This window comes from Toxotes jaculatrix, chromosome 2, assembly GCF_017976425.1.
Source record: "Toxotes jaculatrix isolate fToxJac2 chromosome 2, fToxJac2.pri, whole genome shotgun sequence".
In the NCBI taxonomy this organism is placed as follows: Eukaryota; Metazoa; Chordata; class Actinopteri; family Toxotidae; genus Toxotes; species Toxotes jaculatrix.
Window position 1 is genome coordinate 29,140,776 of NC_054395.1, and position 18,045 is coordinate 29,158,820.

Consider the following 18,045-nt stretch of genomic DNA (forward strand, 5'->3'; position numbering starts at 1 on the left):
GCACATGATCATTGATCACTGATCATTCTGATCATTTGGTGACCCACTTGTGTCGTGTATGGAAGCACCTGCGTTTCTGTGAAATATTTTGGCAGGTGTGTTGGTCTAAGGTCTGACCTGGTTCAGTCTGTGTTCAGTGTAAAATAAGCTGAGCCATCTGGGCAGCTCTGTTAGCTTTAGATAGCAGTTGCTTTTTCTGGTAACAGGAACTCTCAAAATATTTGTTTTTGTGTTGAAATGTCAGACTCTGGAGCGTCTGGTGACAGCTTTCATGGAATCAGTTGGTCTCTCTTTTGTGTTGGAGTCTAGTTTGTGCTGTAAATACAGATGTGGTCTCTGGCCTCTTTCTGAGCAGCAGCTGTATCCTTAAAAAAACATGCAAATCAAAATTTGAATGAATAGTTGTGCATTTAATTCATCTGCGCTGAGCTTCTCCCACAACGTTTCAACGTGGAGGATTTGTTGTATATACATATTTTCAAATAGTATCTATATGTTCAGTAGTAATAAAATATAGGTGGTGTAAATAGGCTTGTGAGACTCTTGGCTATATGCAAACGTTTGGTTATGCTGGGACGATAACAGCATGTGTGCTGGAAAGATTCTCACAGCTCTGAGTCTGTGTGGTATTTCATATGTAGGTGACCTCTCTTCGCACTCTGAGGCTGATTTGAATTGTCGTTCAGCATCGACCGCTGTGCTGTGCCGCGTCACATCAGTGGGATGTAAAACGCAGATCTGCCTCTGTAGCACCAGACCCACTCCCAGTTTCAGAACCAGAGCAGGCAGTGACCCACTGTTCAGTCTTTAAGTCTTAGGACAGTGGACAGCGAGACATTTATTCTTGTGCTGTCTCTGATGGAAAACTGTTGACATCCATATCCAGAAAAGGTGTAACAGGACTGCACCTAAGGATTATTTTCTGTCTCAATTAATCTGTTGATTAATTAGTCGAGGAATCACAATCTCCCAAAGTAGTGTCTCCAAATTTGTCCTTTTGTCTGACCTTCAACCAAAAACCTACAGAGGGTTCATTTACTGTCATAAAAAACAGGGAAACTGAACAGGGAAACTTAGGATGTGTCCAGTAAACTCCACGATTGGAAGAAAAACAAAGACATGGCCTGAACCATTTCTAGTGTGACAGTCTTTGGTTTTCTGCGGCTGTGTTGTGTACGGGGAACCTAAACACAGCTTATATAAGCCTGATCTGTCAGTGGGATGTGGGGGAAGGGTCACGGCCGCCCACTGTCGTTTCATCCTCCTGTAGTCTGCTTTTCCTTTTCTTCCCTCAGACCTGCAGCCACGTGTCTCTCTCTCATCTGCACATCTCACACATGTAGAGCTCTACAATAATCATCATATATATATATATATATATTATCCACTGATCAGCTGAGCAAGAAAGAAAAAAGAGGGAAGGGAATGAAGGAAGAGGGAAGAAAGCAAGCAAGGAAAGGAAGAAGGGTGAAAAGAAAGCAGGAAATAAGGACAGGAAGAACAAGGGAAGAAGGAAACATGCAAGGAATGAAGGAAGAAAAGAAAGCAGGAAATAAGGACAGGATATGTCGAAATACAGTGAAGCACGTTCATGCACCTCAGACTAACGTAATCACCCTGAATGTTTCACTGCTGTAAAATAAAGTCTGTTCTCGTACCTGAATCAGCTCCTCAGCCTCTGTTTAATGAAGCAGCTTAACGCCCTGGAGCTCTGCAGGATCCTGGAGCTTTCAGACAAATATGTGCAGGAAATGAACCCAACATCTGCAGGTTCCCCTCTGAGGGGAGTGACGGTGCAGTTTTGGGTTTCGTCTGCAGCACAGGAGTGGCTTATGTTTTTTTTTTTGCCAGAGGCTCAAGTGGCACCTAAGCTAAAAGGTCAGCAGCAGTTTTTACCTCACAGACACACAGATGCTTATTTTAGCTCCGGCGTGGCCTACATTCGAGGCAGATGTAGATCAGGGGTTACTGTGATGTAACTGGAGGATTTCCTTACACTGGCATGACAGTGCAGGAAACATAAAGGTCGTCTTTTATGGTAATTGGTAGCATTCCTCATCTCTGTCATTCCCAAACACTCGCCTCTTTGTTCTTTGCTCTGCTCGTCTGAGAGATCATATACCCGTCTGATCAGCGAGCAGCGCTGCCCTGAGACATTCCCACACTCGGAACATGTCACATTTTTCACTTGCTCATGGTTTTGGATGTTTGACATCTGGTGGTGCATCTTGGCCTCAGTCTCTAAACCGCCTCCACTTCTGCTCAGTGTGACCAGTGCAGAGAGAGCTGCAGCGGTTCTCACAGGTCCGGTCCGGTCGGGTCGGGTCCGGTCCGGTCGTGTCTGGTCAGGTCAGGTCTGGTCCTCAGCATCGTCTTAGATCCCGTCTCCCTGGATGGTCGTGATGAGATTTACTGTTTGTTTTCATAGAAACTGAGAGAAGGAGGCAGGATTCTCTGATGTCGGCTTCAGATACACACATATGTGTAGATATGTTAATTGTTGTTGTTTTGGTGTCTATGTGAATAATATAGAAAATCAAACAGAAGCTTTCCTGTAATGTTCACTGTTCAGAGTAAGTTTGGGAAAAGTGGAGGTTTGTTTACGACGTGTGTGACTGACGGTCACGTTACCTGCTCCGAGCAGTTTAAAACGGTGAGTGAAACGTTAACGTGGCTGATTATTAACATTAGCTACAGCACAGGTTGTTAAAAAAATAAAGAAATAAAACATTTGATTTCAGGTGATGTGGCCCAAGTAGAAATAAAACTACTTCTATTAAATTATTGTAACTAACCCAGAGAACAGTGGATGGACTGCCTGCTGTAAGTGGAGCTGGCTGTGTGCAGAGTTGCATTTTTTCAAATGAAACATTAAATGCTTTGGCTTCGTTTGTTACACAAACTGAATCGTGCACAGTTTGGATCCTCGTGTTTGCTTGGAGCAGCAGTGTGCAGGGTTTCTGGGCATCAGGTTATGATGTTGCAGAGCTACTGTGGAGCACGACCTGCTCATTCTAAGCCAACCAAAAACACAACGGTTCTCAGTTTCAGCTGGTTATACACCCACACGCTGGTCCTGTAACTGCAAATGTAGTTCTTTAAAAAAGTCATCGGTGTTAATAAGTGAGTCACTTCATCGTCAGGAGTCTAATTTTAGGAACATGAAATATGACATTCAAATGAAAGCCTTAAACATCATGTGCTTTGGATTGAAAATGGATTCACTCAAAGTTTTTGAGTCATAAAAAGAAAAGTAGGTTTAGTTGCAGTGAATCTGACCCAGTCAATATGGCTCTTAAAGCAACAGCCATTTAAAAAATAATGTTCAAAATACAAAAATCACCAAACTTTTTATATTAATATCTGCGGTTTATATTGACTGTAAAAGATTATGTCAGTTTCCAGGAAGTCAGACAAAAGTAAATGTGACTTTGTCTGAGCTAATTTTAAACACACAACTTCCTTTCATAAACAGTGTCATTAGCACCACTTATCTTTCCTCTCAGTCTGCGCTGTGTGATCAGACCACGCACTAAGGAAACGTGAGAGCATTATGTTCAGCAGTGGGCGAGACACCGGCTCTGCTGAATGTTTACAGGCAACAGGATGTTCACATGAATTCAAATAACAAACGTCAACATTATCACCTGGACGTCTTGCGATTTCTGCCATCAGCGTTGAAACAAGCTCAGACTCGTAAACGAGTAAGACGAGTCTTACCTTCGCCCCTCGTTGGTTTTTAGGATTTTCAGATCCGGTGAACTGAGAATTTCTCTCTGCAGAACGAGCTCAGATAAATCCAGAAAACACCGTCAGCAGAAATCTGAGGCTGAAAGGAGCAATGCTGACAGACAGGAGATGATGATGATGATGATGATGATGATGATGATGATGATGATGATGATGGTGGTGGTGGTGGTGGTGGTGGTGGTGGTGGTGGTGGTGGAGCATCAGGATGCCGATGGCTTTTCCTCTCAGCAGTGAAGTGTGTCTCCTCCACGCTTCAGAGACACAACACATGCACTCGCACACGCTCACACGCTGAAGCTTTATTAGCTGAGGAGGCAGAGCTCTCTCCTCTCTCTTCCCTCCCTCCACCCCTCCCTCATCCTCCCTCATCAGTCTCTAACTTTCTGTCTCTCTCTGTAGAAGGTGCAGAGCTCAGAGCTGCTGTGTTCTCTGATCTCAGCTCAGTGACGTTAGCCAGTGCAATGTGATCATAATCAATAAAATCAGCTGTTATGTGTGTAGCCCTGGTCACTGCACAGTGATACATGCATGAGGTTATTGTAATGTTGTTGTTGTTTCCTCTGTGTGCGACTGTTGACTGTTGATACAGAAGTGTTGCCTCAAAAAAGAAGCCCTCGCTCTTTGATCCTGCGGGTGTGTGACCAAAAACCCACGTTTACTGTGAGTGTTTTATTTTCCTGAACAACTCGTGGCTCCTCCCTGTCTTTCACACTCATTGCTCACTTTTTTGACCTTCAAGGTAAAAAAAAAAAAAAAAACAGTCACCAAATGCCGAAGGGAGGAGAAGTTCCAGTTAGGCACTGATTCAGCTTCATGTTGTAGAGTGTTCTGGTAATTTATCCGTGAGTTTTATTTTTTTGATGTTATTTTTCTTGATATTTTAGAGGAAGTGGCTGAAAATTTCAAGGTGAGGGTGATACAGCTGAGTAAATGTGCAGCACGCAGGGATCATGCATGTACCCCTGTTCAGGACACAGTGGGATGATGGTGAACGTGACCTGCCTGCAAACAGGAGGAGCAGGTTTCTCGGAGAGCGTTTGTTTCCAGCTCGTGTGTTTCGATGTTGGATCATTTTCTGTCGTGAGAAATCTCATTTTTCTATATTTATCTTCAGGGGTAAGAAGGTCTGTTGTGTCTCCTCTTCCTGCAGAGTTCATAAAAAGCCAATCTGGAAATTACCCGTTAAAGGGTGAGTTCATCCAAATCACCAGAAACGATTTTCTCACTCGCCTGTAGTAGTATCTGTCCATGCAGTTGGTTTTGAAATGCTTTGTTTTGAGATATTAGTCTTTGAAATTTCTGTCTCCATATCAACAGCAGCAACCTCTCCTTCCAGACACAGCGTCTGAGTCACTCAGGAAATGTTAACAATCCTTTAATGTGAAACACTCTCACGTACAATATAACTTTTACAACTTTATTTTCCTGTTATTCATAAATAAAAATAAGTTTTCTTCCTCAAACCCCAGAGATTTAGTTCGAGTAGTGTTAAAGTTTGTTTGTGTTGAACATGTGTCCAACTGTAGCTCAATAAAATGGCAACTGACGCACAGTGAAAGACATCAGATTCCACGTTGGAACTGTAATGTTACACAGAATTTGAGGGTAATAACACGGATGACCGGATGGGTGACATGTGTGTTGCGTGTTTGTGTTTTTCCTCTCTGTGATCACCTGGTGTGAAGTTTAGTCTGTGTAAAGGTCACTCTGCACAAAGGTGACGAATCCTGCTTAAATTATGGTTCATCTGTCTGTAAATGCAAATCGAGGCTCGGTGTAATTTGGGTACGGAGCAGTAAGGTGAGGTGGTGGATGGTGGAAGAGTTTGACTGTGGTGGCGTCAGCGTTCATGAGTCTTTTACCAACAGGCAGCTCTGAAGTGTTGAATTTGCCTAAACCCAATCAGATATGAACAACAGTGTAGTTGCTACACACAGATATTTTAGGAATAACCTGAAAAATATTGACGAAACAGTTCAAAAGTGTGGTTATGAATGAAATCCAGGGTTTTGCAGAATCATCCCACATCAGCACTCTGACTGGAAACGAAATGAAACCTGAGCAGACAAACCAGCTGTTGTTGGACTCGCTGCTGGCTGATCTGGTTTGTTAACAAACTGCACCTTGTCTGCATGTCAGTTTCTCAATGATACGTCGGGACAGTTGCCAGTTGTTGTAGGGTTTTTGCGGTTTGTGTATGAAAGAAATGTGAGTATTTACAGTTGTGGTCTGACAGGAAATGATACAAGAAAATTACTGCCAGTAAAACTTAAGGGAAAAAGCGAGATGTCTGAATACTTTATATCAATCAAGCAAAATCAGATCAGGATTGATCTGCATTGTGTTCATCTGAGAGCTGTAGCAGAGATACAGACAGGAGACATGCAACATGCCAGTTTACTAAGATGTTTTATATTCTCAGCTTCCTCTGGGTCTTTCTGGTCAGGTCCAGTTTCATCCTCTGTGGCTTCAAGTCACAAATCGAGAACCCGGAGCTCCAGGACGAGAAATGTTTTACTCAGGAAACGGTGAGAACCACATCAGTGCGTTTCTTAGACAGACTGTTTTCAGATCAGTGGGTCTTACACTGTCCAGATATGTTGTTTTTTCCAATGTGAATAAATGTCCATAAATTCACTAGAGAGCACAGAAGAAAATATGATCCTCAGAACTTCAGATCCTGCAGCGTAATCATCACGTAAAGAGCTCGGGGACCGAGTTATATTGATCTTATATTCAGCATAAGGTGTGTGTGTATGTGTGTGGGTGTGTGTTTGCTTTGAATGGTACTGTGCTGCAGTGCCAGGAAGCCGTCTGAGGGTGACTGAGTTCAAGATGGCTGCCTGAGGGCAAGAACACCAGATCTACTGGACGATATAAAAACACAGTCATGGCCCAGAGCACACACTCCCAGGGTGTGTGTCTGTGTGTGTGTGTTTGTGTGTGTGTGTGTGTCTCTGAAAGCCTAAAAACAGAACCTGAGGAACTGGGTTTGTGTGCTTTTCACATCGCACTGTTGTACATATTGCAGTGTGTTGTTCTGTGTTCTGATTTCAACTCAGATCTTTTTGTGCCCAAACCAGAGATAACAGGATATTCAGCAGTTGTTGTTTCCACCTGCTTCCAGTCTTTATGCTAAGCGCAGTTCGTCAGAAAATAGATGATTTTAGTTATTATTTTATTATTTTTCCTGTTGAGGTCTCTGGGGCCACCTAGGAGTGAACTCAGGGTCTGACTTTATTTCTGACTGTTCTCCATTCACATAGGAGAAGTGGGTTATCTGGGTGACATGACTCTGCAGGACAGGAGGACGGGGAGTCATACATAGCACAGCAATGCACACACACACATTCTCACACATATACAGTTTCATGCACCAACTTGTCCTTGCGTTGACCCAAGAGACCTCAGTGACTAAGACGGTTGTGTGTATATGACACTTTCAAAGTACAGCCCACATGTGTTTTCAGGTGTGTGTGCGTGCGTGCGTGCGTGCGTGTGTGTGTGTGTGTGTGTGTGTGTGTATGCAGGCTGTTAGTTCATACATGTAATTTCAGGAGACTGTTCAGATAAAGACAAACAGATTCTACAGGAATCAAACAACGAGCGTGTGTGTGTGACAGTGACTGACTTACTAAGTGTTTTGGTGATGCAACAGAGGCGTCTGAATCTGGACTTGAACAGCAGAGAGAGAGAGAGAGAGAGAAAGCACAGAGGTCAAACATTAGGCGTTATCGATCAGTTAAATCCAGCAGCAGACAGTAGGGCATGCAACACACACACACACTGATGAGAGTGGATTTATGACTGGGAACCACTTTCCTTAACACTCATGCAAATGTACACAGATGTTAGAAGTGTTCCTAAAAACTAAAATCATCATTGCACATGAAAGTGAAATAAAAACAGACTCAAAATAAAAAACAAAAACAAAACAGGCCTACACTGTACATGTATGCAGCAAGTCACATCCTGTTCTCACCAGGCTGAATGTGATTGGGCGGTTTCTTTCAACACTTTCACGCTTGTTTACTGTTTGGGTGCAGCAGGTGGTTAACACGTCTTATCAGGCATTTTATCAGCAGCAGACCCCTCCACCCCTCCCTCCAACCTGTTTGTCTTGAATTACTGAATAATTTCATTTCTGAATCAGAGATTTACAAAAAGAAAAATCAGTCTCTGTTTGAATTATGACCAACTGCATGTACACATTTTGTTTCGTGTTGCTCTAAGTAACTGAGAGACAACTTAGTCAGAAATAGAAATATTTAATTTACAGTATTAATAAACACAAAATAAGTTTTTGGTTCTGAAAGATGAAGCGTTTCCAGGCTTTAGCATCTAAAAGAGAAACTGCTAAAATACTGAGAGGCTGTGAACTGTTGAAGTGAATTAAATCACTTTAAATCACTGGTGAGGGAAGAAGCTCCTCAGATACTGTGACTGTGCTGCCCCCTGCTGGATAAAGATAAGTACTGCAGACCCTGACAGGTACTGGGTTTATCAGCAAATAAGACATTAGTCTTAGAAAAGTAAGTTGACGAAACAATCTCATAAAGTTTTGTGATGTGACTGAAAGCTCCAGAATTTCTCCTAAATGTGCCCTGAGGTGAGACTGTTTTGTGAAGTGATACTACAAAGTTTCCAAACTTTGAAACTCAACAGAGGCTAAATAAACATGCATATTCACATTAGCTTTCAGTTGATAGTAATGGTCACCTCACCCTGCATGGACTTTCACATCTTCATCTTACGTCTCTAAAACTTCTCTGTTGTTGATGCTGTTTCAGGTCCAAAAGGACTGTAGAGAAAATCTTATTGTGTAGGAAATTATAACGACTCTCAGAACATTTTAATGTTTGACGAATCATTAAAGTGATTCCAGTGGTTCCAGGTTGTCAAATGTGTTGCTGCTTTTGTCTGTTTTCACTTTGCTTTATATGATTTCAAACAGCTGATATTTGGGGTTTGGTCTGTTGGTTGTGCAAAACACAGATTTAAAGATATTACCTTGGACTTTGAGAAATTGTGATGGGCATTTTCAACTATTTTCTGACATACCTTTACTTTCTAAGGCATACTTGCTTAAAAAATAGATTATAAAAAATGTTGCCATAACTTTCTAATAGTTTCAGCTCTAGAAAAAATAATCAGATGAAGTGACCAGGCTTCGCAGGCTTGCATTCTGCAAACACACAAAGTCTTTCTACGCAAAAGCCTGGATTTTGTTTTACTTTCTCGTTTTGAGTCCTCAGTGGAAGAATTAGTCTCTGTTAAGTATTAGACTCTCTGCTGCCCCTCTGTGGCGCTGCACATGTACTGCAGAAAGTCAGGGGGAGGTCACTCCATTTCATAGGAGCTGCTTTCCAGTTGGACCTTGAGGGACTTGAAAGGTGGCCTGTCGTCAGGCTCGGCGCTCCAACATTTCAACAGGATCTGATAGAGGAAGTCGGGGCATTTGGGTGGAGCTGGCATCCGGTAGCCTTTGGTAACCTGCTGGTACACTTCTTGGTTGCTGAAGGCTGAGGGAGAACAAGGGATGGAGTGAGGGAGGTAGAGAGAAGTGTTAGGGACAGAAGTGGTGGAGGCGGAGGTTGAACATTTGTTTCCACTAAAACACCTGTAGATAGACCTGGGAGCTTTCTCTGCATGTTGCTGTGCAGACTTTTTATCACCAACAGAAAGATATTTTTATACTAAAGAAAAACCAAACATGTCATTCCACCAACCTGGGTAAGGAATGCCTCCATAGGTGATGATCTCATAGAGCAAGACACCAAAAGACCAGACATCTGACTTGTTGGAGAACTTTCCATGGCTGATGGCCTCGGGAGCGCTCCACTTGTAGGGAATCTTTTTGTCTTCTGTGATGTAGAACGGCTCCTGGATGAAAAAGCTTTGTCTTTAAAAACTTGATTCTTCATTTCGCTTCAAAAAAAAAAGATACACAAGCCCTTCCCCCCTCCCTGCTTACCTTGATCACTCTGGCCAGCCCAAAGTCAGCCACCTTACAGATGTAGTCACCTCCAACCAGGACGTTTCGAGCCGCCAAGTCCCTGTGGATGCTGTTCTTCTCCTCCAGGTACGACATCCCATCAGCCACCTGGGCACCCATGTCAATGAGTGACGCAATGTCTTGACACTGACCCTCTGGACCTGAGACAGATAAAAGAAGCGCAGAAAAGAAATCAGACCACAGAAAAGCCCCCTAACCCTAACCTTCGCCCCGGGGCACAAAACTCTGTGTTCTCACAAAAGACAGTGGAGTGGAATAACGCTGAGTTTCACCTCTGAGGAAGTGGAGCAGGCTGCCTTTCTCCATCAGCTCAGTGATGATGTAGTAAGGTGCTGAGGCTGTGCACACAGCAAACAGAGAGATGAGATGACGATGCCGGAGACTCTTCAAGATCTGAACTTCCCTCTGAAACTCGCGGTGGTTCATCTCTGAGTCTGGAGGAAGAGACGGAAAGAGAATTGAAAGAATAACTGGGGATGAAAAAGAGGAACAGGGGAGGGAGAGCAGAAGAGAAGCAACACATATGCACACGGGAAACCACTTTGAAATCTTGATCCTTTAACAGATATTGACTAAAAAACTGAGTCATTGAAATTAAGGAACCCAAACTGTGTTGCTTACGAAATATGCCCGTGAGTCAAAGCTTGGCAAAGCGACGCTGTCGAACATGGGATTTTCTGTGTTTTGCAAACATTAGTTGATCACAGATGTTCTTGTAGCACAGTGATATTGCAGTTTTGGTTCTATGCCTTGTTTTTGTGTAAACCATGCCGCTGCAGTAACTGTACACTGTACCAAGCTCTTTGGGTTCTGGAGCCGTCTCCTTGGGACTGAATAGCGTAAATGATGTTTGTTTGTTGAAGCGACGATGGAATTGACCGTTTTCATGTGTCGCCATGTTTGATGACACCTTTGTGACAGTGATATAAGTGGAAACATTTATAAGCGTATAGATGTGTCCGTTAAACTACAGAGTGAAACTTGTTTTAGTGCCTTTATAAAGGCAGGGTCCTGTCCGAGGTCCTTTTACAACATGTTTTTCTCCAGTCCACTTTTGTCACAAGCAGGATTCTGAAGTTCAGATGAGCAGATCGTGGGTTTAGTGTTGAGCTCTGCTACACGCCGCAGATCGTGACTAATACCAACAAACTATGACAATCATCTGCATGAGCTTTGAAGAGTCATCAGTGAGCTGCCTCACAGACCAGTTTTAGTGGCTGTGCTTCATGTTTCTGAAATGACCTCACCCGACTTCTCGCACACTGTGACTTCACTTTCTACAGGTGTTTGTTGCGCACAGTTGATCCAGTTGTCCAGAACAAAATCCAACATATTGTGACCATTTAAAGGACAGAGAGACTGAAATCAGCATCGGCCACATTTTATGCCAGAAGGAGGATGAATTTCTGCTCGGAAAGAACAAACAAATTCCACCAACTGTTGCGGCTTTGGATGATCAGTCCAACCATGTGTCCCTTAAATTCCACCCATAACAGTGATGCCTGCGTTTCCAGTTATGAATGATATTGTATCAATGGGAATCACCGTGATTGGTGTGGAAATAACTCTTCACACTCTCATTCTGCCTTCACTGATTAAGCCGCTCCCAGTTTCACTCAGATGTTGTCTAACGTGTTATTGGCAATGGATGTTTGCATCTTGTTTATGTGTACATGATGGTGACATTTTACTAAGGCATGAATTGCTGTGACTCAAACATCTGAGTCAGACCTTTGACCAATCGCGAAATATGATTGCGCAAATACCAGAAGTAGAAGAAACCGCTGGACGGCTGCCATTGGACACACATCCACACAAAGAGAGTCACCTGCACAAATGATTGTCATCTACAACTCAGCATTTTAGATCGACTAAAAGATCTACTCAAAGAGAGAAAAATGCCCGTCAGAATTTCCCAGAAGCTGAGGCTGATGTCTTTTTCTTTTTGTCTGACCAAAATTTGAAAACCCAAACTTTTTCCACCACTTTATTAAAACCCGTTGGTCTGACTATATCACTCTGAAAATGGGTTTGGAGCTGAAGGGATGAGATTTGTGGAGTTTAGCGGCAAAGAGGTGAGATGAGAGATGATGAAATACCACTTTTGATGATCTTGATGGCGACATTAATGTGGTTTTTCCAGCGTCCCCGGTAGACATCAGCGAAGTAGCCGCTGCCCAGCTCCTCCTCCAGGGTGAACTCCTCTTTCGGGAGCTCCCACTCATCCACCGTAAAATGATTCAAATCTGGTGTGTTGGGCTTTGTCTGATGCAGGAAACACACATACACACATTTTTAGGACACAAATACAGCACATACACTCCTGTGTGAGCGCTGCATTTCTTTAAAGCCTTATAGTTTTCATGAAAACAACGTAACACATGTACAAACACAAGGAAGCAGGTTAGCGTCCAGTGCTCGTGCCACAAATGTATTTGAGTGTATTTCCTCTAGACGTCATCTGTTAATGTCCACACACACTGTTTCAGAAACAAGAGGAACTAACAAATTAAGCAAAAAGGTAGAACCACAACTTGCCCTACCCTCTTGCAGGGACTTCCTAGTCTGCCTGTGTTGTTCAGGCTCTTGCTGCTGTAGTGATCCACCAGGTCAATCAGGGAGCTGAAGTGATGGTTGTACTCCACGTTAAAATGACCCCCGTCTGCTTGGTGGATTTTAAAATGCTTCACCCGACTGTTTGACCTCACTGCAGAAAGATTCACACACATGCACAAAGTCAGGAACAAGCAGATGTGATTTAAAAAAAAAAAAAAAAAGCTTCAGCCCCCAGCCGCGGTTTTCTCCTTAAGATGTCTCTTAACTTGTAATTTTTTCATTACTAAAGAATTGTAGTTTTAAACTGTGGCTGAAACCTTCCAGCAGCTTCCACAGAGAAGTGAAATACTGAGGGGCTTTACACAGAGGAACTTAAAGCTCTTATTAGAATGCTGTTAAAATTAAATTTCATATTATTATTGCTGCGGTTGTTTTTTTTTTTTTTTAATGCTGCAGTTAAACGTGTCTAAATGTGTCAGAAAGCCCAAACTGGACCAACAAGGACAAGTTTATTCACTGTCTCATATCTGAATAAATAGCTGTGATAGACTGGCAGTCTGTCCAGATGAATGTAATATAGGAACTGGACACTGGACTCAAAGATGTGCGTCCAGTCACATGAATAAAAATGACGGATCCAGTGCACAGACCAAAGAAGTGTTCAGGCCTTTGGGTTTGCTGAGCACGGTCTGGTACACCTGCTGCTGAGTCGTATCTGTGGTTAACAACAAGTAACCTGTGTGGTTGTTTAGGTTTCAGGACTTGTTGGATGTTTTTCTAGGCTCTGAACGAGTTTTTTTTTTTTTTTTTTTTTTAAATCCTCCATGGATTAAAAATCTAAAGAGTAATAGCTGTTCTTATTTGCAGTTGGAAGTGTCCCTGAACTTTAAAAAAAAAATCTTACAAGAACTACTAAGGATTTTTTTTTTAAAGATTCTGTGTGTTTGAGATGAAGTGAGCAAAGTTTTCGGTGTTTTCCATGACAGAGCTACTGGTTCTGAACTTTGTCCCTGTTACCTACAGCAGACCTGGCACATGCCTCTCAGAGACCCCTGCATGTTCCTACAGCCCACTTTGGAAGCCACTGTTGTGGGTTATGTTGAAAGGCACGGATTAGTCTACTGCATGAAATGATGGCAAACATAAACACTGACATTTTCTGTGGTTACGCTTGTGCTGCTGCTCTTTGGAAAGACAGAGGGAAGCAGGAGGATGTTTTCCAAGAACTGAACTGAATTATCACATTCATACCAGTGTTGGTCTGCCCATGTCTGGGTGTAGTGCGCAAACATCATTCCTCTTTCTACTTTTTGTTTGTTTGTGTCTGTGCCACACGACATTTGGTCAGCTTAAAGGAAGTTAACGTCTGACGCTGTGGAAGATGCAGAGGGTTAGATGAGAAGTTTGATACGGTCCAAAAAAAGAAGGGTAAAAACTGTGGTTGTGTGGGTGGTTAATGTATGTGCTGGGTGGTTTCTTAGCTCTGAGCAGTTGGCAGGAAACCAGCGAAGATTCCAGGAAGTAACTGATCCCATCCAAGAAATAGTGCGGCTCATGAACCTTGAAGAACAGGTGAGCTTTAGAGGTGCTGGTAGGTGGGTTCTGTCATGGGACAGAGCTAGGCTAGCTGCTTCCAGTCTTTATGCTAAGCCATGCTAACTGGCTGCAGGCTGTGGCTTCAAACTGAACATAGAGACGCGCGAGTGGCATCAATCTTCTCATCTAAATCTGGGCCAGCGAGCATATTTTCCAACACGTCTGTTAATTGAATTGAATTGAATTGAATTACTTTAGCGCAGGGTCACACATCAACAGAGCTGTTTCAGCTCTGTGGCACATCAGCAGGGTCAGAGACAGGTCTCTGACTCGCCTCTGCCATCTCAGGTTTCTGATTGTCATCATTTCACACGTTTCCTTCCTGGTATCACCCTTTCTTCCCAAATACATCCTGCCCTGTTTGTGACCTGAGGTGTAAACCCCTTCTTCACCCTTCCCCCTCCAGTCTTGCCTGAAAGAACATATCCAACGTTGTCTTTCTCGCTGTGTCGGATGAGGAAAGCTCCCTCATCATTTCCAGGTCCCATCAGGTGGCCCTGGGCCTCGAAGCGGTTCATTGTCCCAAAATACCATCTGTATCAGTACAGGGAGACATAAATAAAAGTAATTATTAGGAAGTGGTAGCATGGCGTCAGACTTTAAAGCTGCGATAATCAAAATAATGATCTGAGACGCTGAGTAAATAGTAGAAAATATATTCTGAAACCATCGGGTGACTGTTGCTGTGGTGGTGTAAAACAAACTCACTGTCGAACAGCAAATAACAGGACAAACATACAAAAGCCTGTGTCTGTACTCATCATGGGATCAGCTTTTTCAACGAGGGAGGCTTTTCTTATTTTTTTAAATCTTTATAACAGGTGGAAAAGAACGAGTAAGCGAAACAAAGGGCAGAGAAAGCAGTTCACAGTTTTCATCAGCTCACTTTTTACATGGATGCACTGAGCCCTTTGTCTCTTAACCAAATAAAATGCATCTTAGAGTCTCAGAGCTTTGCTGCTGTCAGCTGCAGATCAGTAACTCCAGTTAATCTTTGGTATTTTCCTGCACTTTTGTAAATGGACTTTGTTGACGGAGCTTTTGTAATGATGGTGCTCGGTGCTGCAGACTTACATCAGGTCTGACTGAATCACTGTTGTTGTTTCTGGGGCTTTTTTCAGTTCCTGGTGTGTAGCTGTGAGGCTTCAGCTGTCCTGTTGTTGTAGGTGAATATAAACTGAATAGGTTTAGGTTTTGAAATGTTGGTCAGACAAAGCAAAGAGTTTGAAGACGTCACTGTGGGCTTTAGAAAACTGTGAACTGAAAAAATCATTGATCATCGTTCTACACATTGGTGGAAACCATGTGACTCCTAAGTAAAACAAACCATGAAAATATTATTTTTGCAAACTGTGATTATCACCAGTTTTATTGGTATTGTATCAGTGTAGCTGACGCTTTAATTTGATGAGAAATTATTACAAATATAATATAATAATAAAAAAGAACAGCTCTATAATTATTGCAGCTTTCCAGCACCTGCTGACATGTAGGAACTACCACACTTTACACACTTCCCATTCTGCTGAAGCAATAAACTGAGAGACAGACAAAACAAGAAGTGGCGAGGCTGACTGTTGTCATGTTTGCATCACTGCTAAGAGACACACACACACACACACACACACACACAGGACTGACATTATGAAAGGTGTTTGTGACATTTCTCACCGTGTTATTTACAACAGGTTGAGAAATATTCTGTATGCGATGCAGAAAAGTGGGAAGAATCAAGAGACAGATCTTTGTCTTGATATGAAGTTGTGGCTTTACGAATGCTCTCTTGCTGTGGATCCACAGCAGCAGAATGTGGCAGGTTATGGAGAAGTCGCTGCAGCGTTTTTTAATCCAAAGCTCCGAACACGTTTAAATTTGTGAGGACGAGTGATGACCGATGTATTTATTTAGTGAATGTTCAACTTTTACTGGAAGCTTTTGCTCATGTGAGTTTTTCCTCTGTAGATGGATCCAGTCTGATTTAAAACTCCTGACTGATTTAAACTGTGGTCGGGCAGGTGTAGGGCAGGTGTAGGGCAGGTGTAGGGCCGGTGTGGCCTAGTAGTGGAAGCTGAATGCGTACGTATACCAAGTTTCCTGTTGTTTTCTTTGTCGACTATCAAACCAGAAAAACACGCCAAGAAAATATAAATAAACGATGTCGTAATTTGCCACATTGAAACATGAAAAGTGTAAATAGTTGAGTTTGTACAAATACAAGTCCAGCGAGTAGCACTGCAATCCGAGCGTGTCACACATGGTGCAGGTTAGAAGAACTGGAATGTTTGACATTATTAATGTTTACTACTGGTTACGTTCATGTGTCTGTGTCTCTGCAGAGAGGCTGTTTAACCTTTAATGCAAAAGCCTGGAGCTTGAAGGGGAACTGGAGCAAATTTACACACAGTTCCACTTTTTAGAAGTTCGATCGAAAACGTTGTTTGAAGCAGTAAATCAGTTCAGCTCTCCCTTTAACATTTCTGTTTTATTACACAGATGTACAAAGCCCATGCTGGATCTTCACCAGGCAGGTTTTATATTATATTAAATGTTGTATTTTACTGCAGTGCAATAAAACAGACATTTTAAAGGAAGCAGTCTAACTACAGTGCTGAGAAATCACAGCTGCAGTCCTGGAGTTCCTGGAAAGGACAGGTGTGTGTGGAAGAACAGAGATTAGGTGCAGCAGAGAATTATAGATTGGAGCCATAACAAGTCAACGCGCGGTAAAGTGAAGCAGTAGGAAGGAAAAGCGTTGACCTTCAACAGAAAGTTGATAAGGAGAAGTGGTTGGAGATGATCCCGAGGCTAAAGGTACCTGCACGGTCACCGGTTTCTGACGGTTTTGTGTTCTAACACTCACGGTTGCATCTTCAGGGACTCGGCCCGGGCCAGGTAGTTGTTGGGTACTATCCCGGTGTCCAGGACGCGCCCGTTCTTGTCGATCTTCCGCGCGGTCCACCAGTCCCCGCTGCGGCTGATAACACTGAACAGATCCCCCTCCTGGAACGACAGCTCATCCTCGTGCCGGGCTTCAAACGGCCACACCGCCGTGTAGATGGAGCTGCTCTCGGTTACGGTCTCCTGCGGCGCCGCGCTCGGCGGTGGTCTCACCTCAACGCCGCCGTCGCGGCTGCTGTCTCTCCCTCCCCCGCCACCGCTGCCACCGCTCACTCCTCCTCCTCTTTCTCCAGGAGAAGCCTTTTTCTCGCTGAAAATCCTGCTCCATAGCGATTCCAGACATGGACAAGCTCTCTGCAGACACTCCCCCATAGATAACCATGAATGGCCCCGGCTCACAGCCGCCTTGTGTCCCCCTTCTGCCTCTGTGCGCTTTAGCTGAGCCGCCCGACTACACCTGTCGGACAGGTAGAGAGGAGGGAGCGCGAGGAATCCTCGGAATGCCTTACAGAGAAACTGCTGCTGAGTCAATCCCGCGTCTGCTCCGCTCAGAGGACTGACAGCCACTTCCTGATGCCAGACAAAAATAAAATGCATGTGAACTCCGCCTATGATCTGACAGACGCCTCCTGAACATCAGCGTGTGTGGCCTGTGTCTGCTGGTGGGTAGATGGATAATGGCAGGCAGGTACATAGGTATGTCAGACAGATATTTGAAAAGTTCTACCTTTAGAAATTCTACCTTTCCAAAGATAACCAGTTAGAGTTGACACTGTCAGAGACGTATTAACTGAGGCTGAGGTTCGCAGTGGTGTGGAGCTGAGCTGGATTGTGTTGAGAGATGTTTCTGATGTTTTGAAGCACCAGGCTCTGCAGAGGTTGTCGACTCTATGGCCTTGTGTCTTGTTTCTGTATCTTGTTCGATCAGGTTTCCGGAGCTTCGTTTTTTTTTGTGCATGTTAACATCATGTCCTGGTCTGAGAACTCCTGATAAGCTTTGGTTTTGAGAAACCTGGGATACTGTGGCGTCCAAACACCTCATCCAGGTTTGATCATGATCAGAAAACTGGAGGACACTGTTAGAAGCATACAGACGTGTTTAATGACCAGGAGCCTTATTTATCAAATTATGCATATGCATTATGAAAGTTCTAAATGGGAATGACATATTCATATGAGGAAGAACACAGCAGTCCGTTGATAGCTAGTTTGCAGCTGTTGGCTGTTTG

At 43.4% G+C, this 18,045-nt stretch overlaps 1 protein-coding gene across 1 annotated transcript; it reads right to left on the reverse strand.

Annotated features, from left to right (window-relative positions):
• Window positions 1-6,846: 6,846 nt before the first annotated feature.
• Window positions 6,847-17,413, reverse strand: ptk6b (PTK6 protein tyrosine kinase 6b). Its single transcript, XM_041061332.1, has 8 exons — window positions 16,779-17,413; window positions 14,331-14,452; window positions 12,310-12,473; window positions 11,866-12,031; window positions 10,039-10,200; window positions 9,725-9,906; window positions 9,480-9,633; window positions 6,847-9,272 (listed from the first exon to the last, which is right to left on the reverse strand). Exons 1-8 carry the CDS (start codon window positions 17,411-17,413, stop codon window positions 9,091-9,093), a joined length of 1,767 nt encoding a protein of 588 aa, XP_040917266.1. The 3' UTR covers window positions 6,847-9,090.
• Window positions 17,414-18,045: the final 632 nt, after the last annotated feature.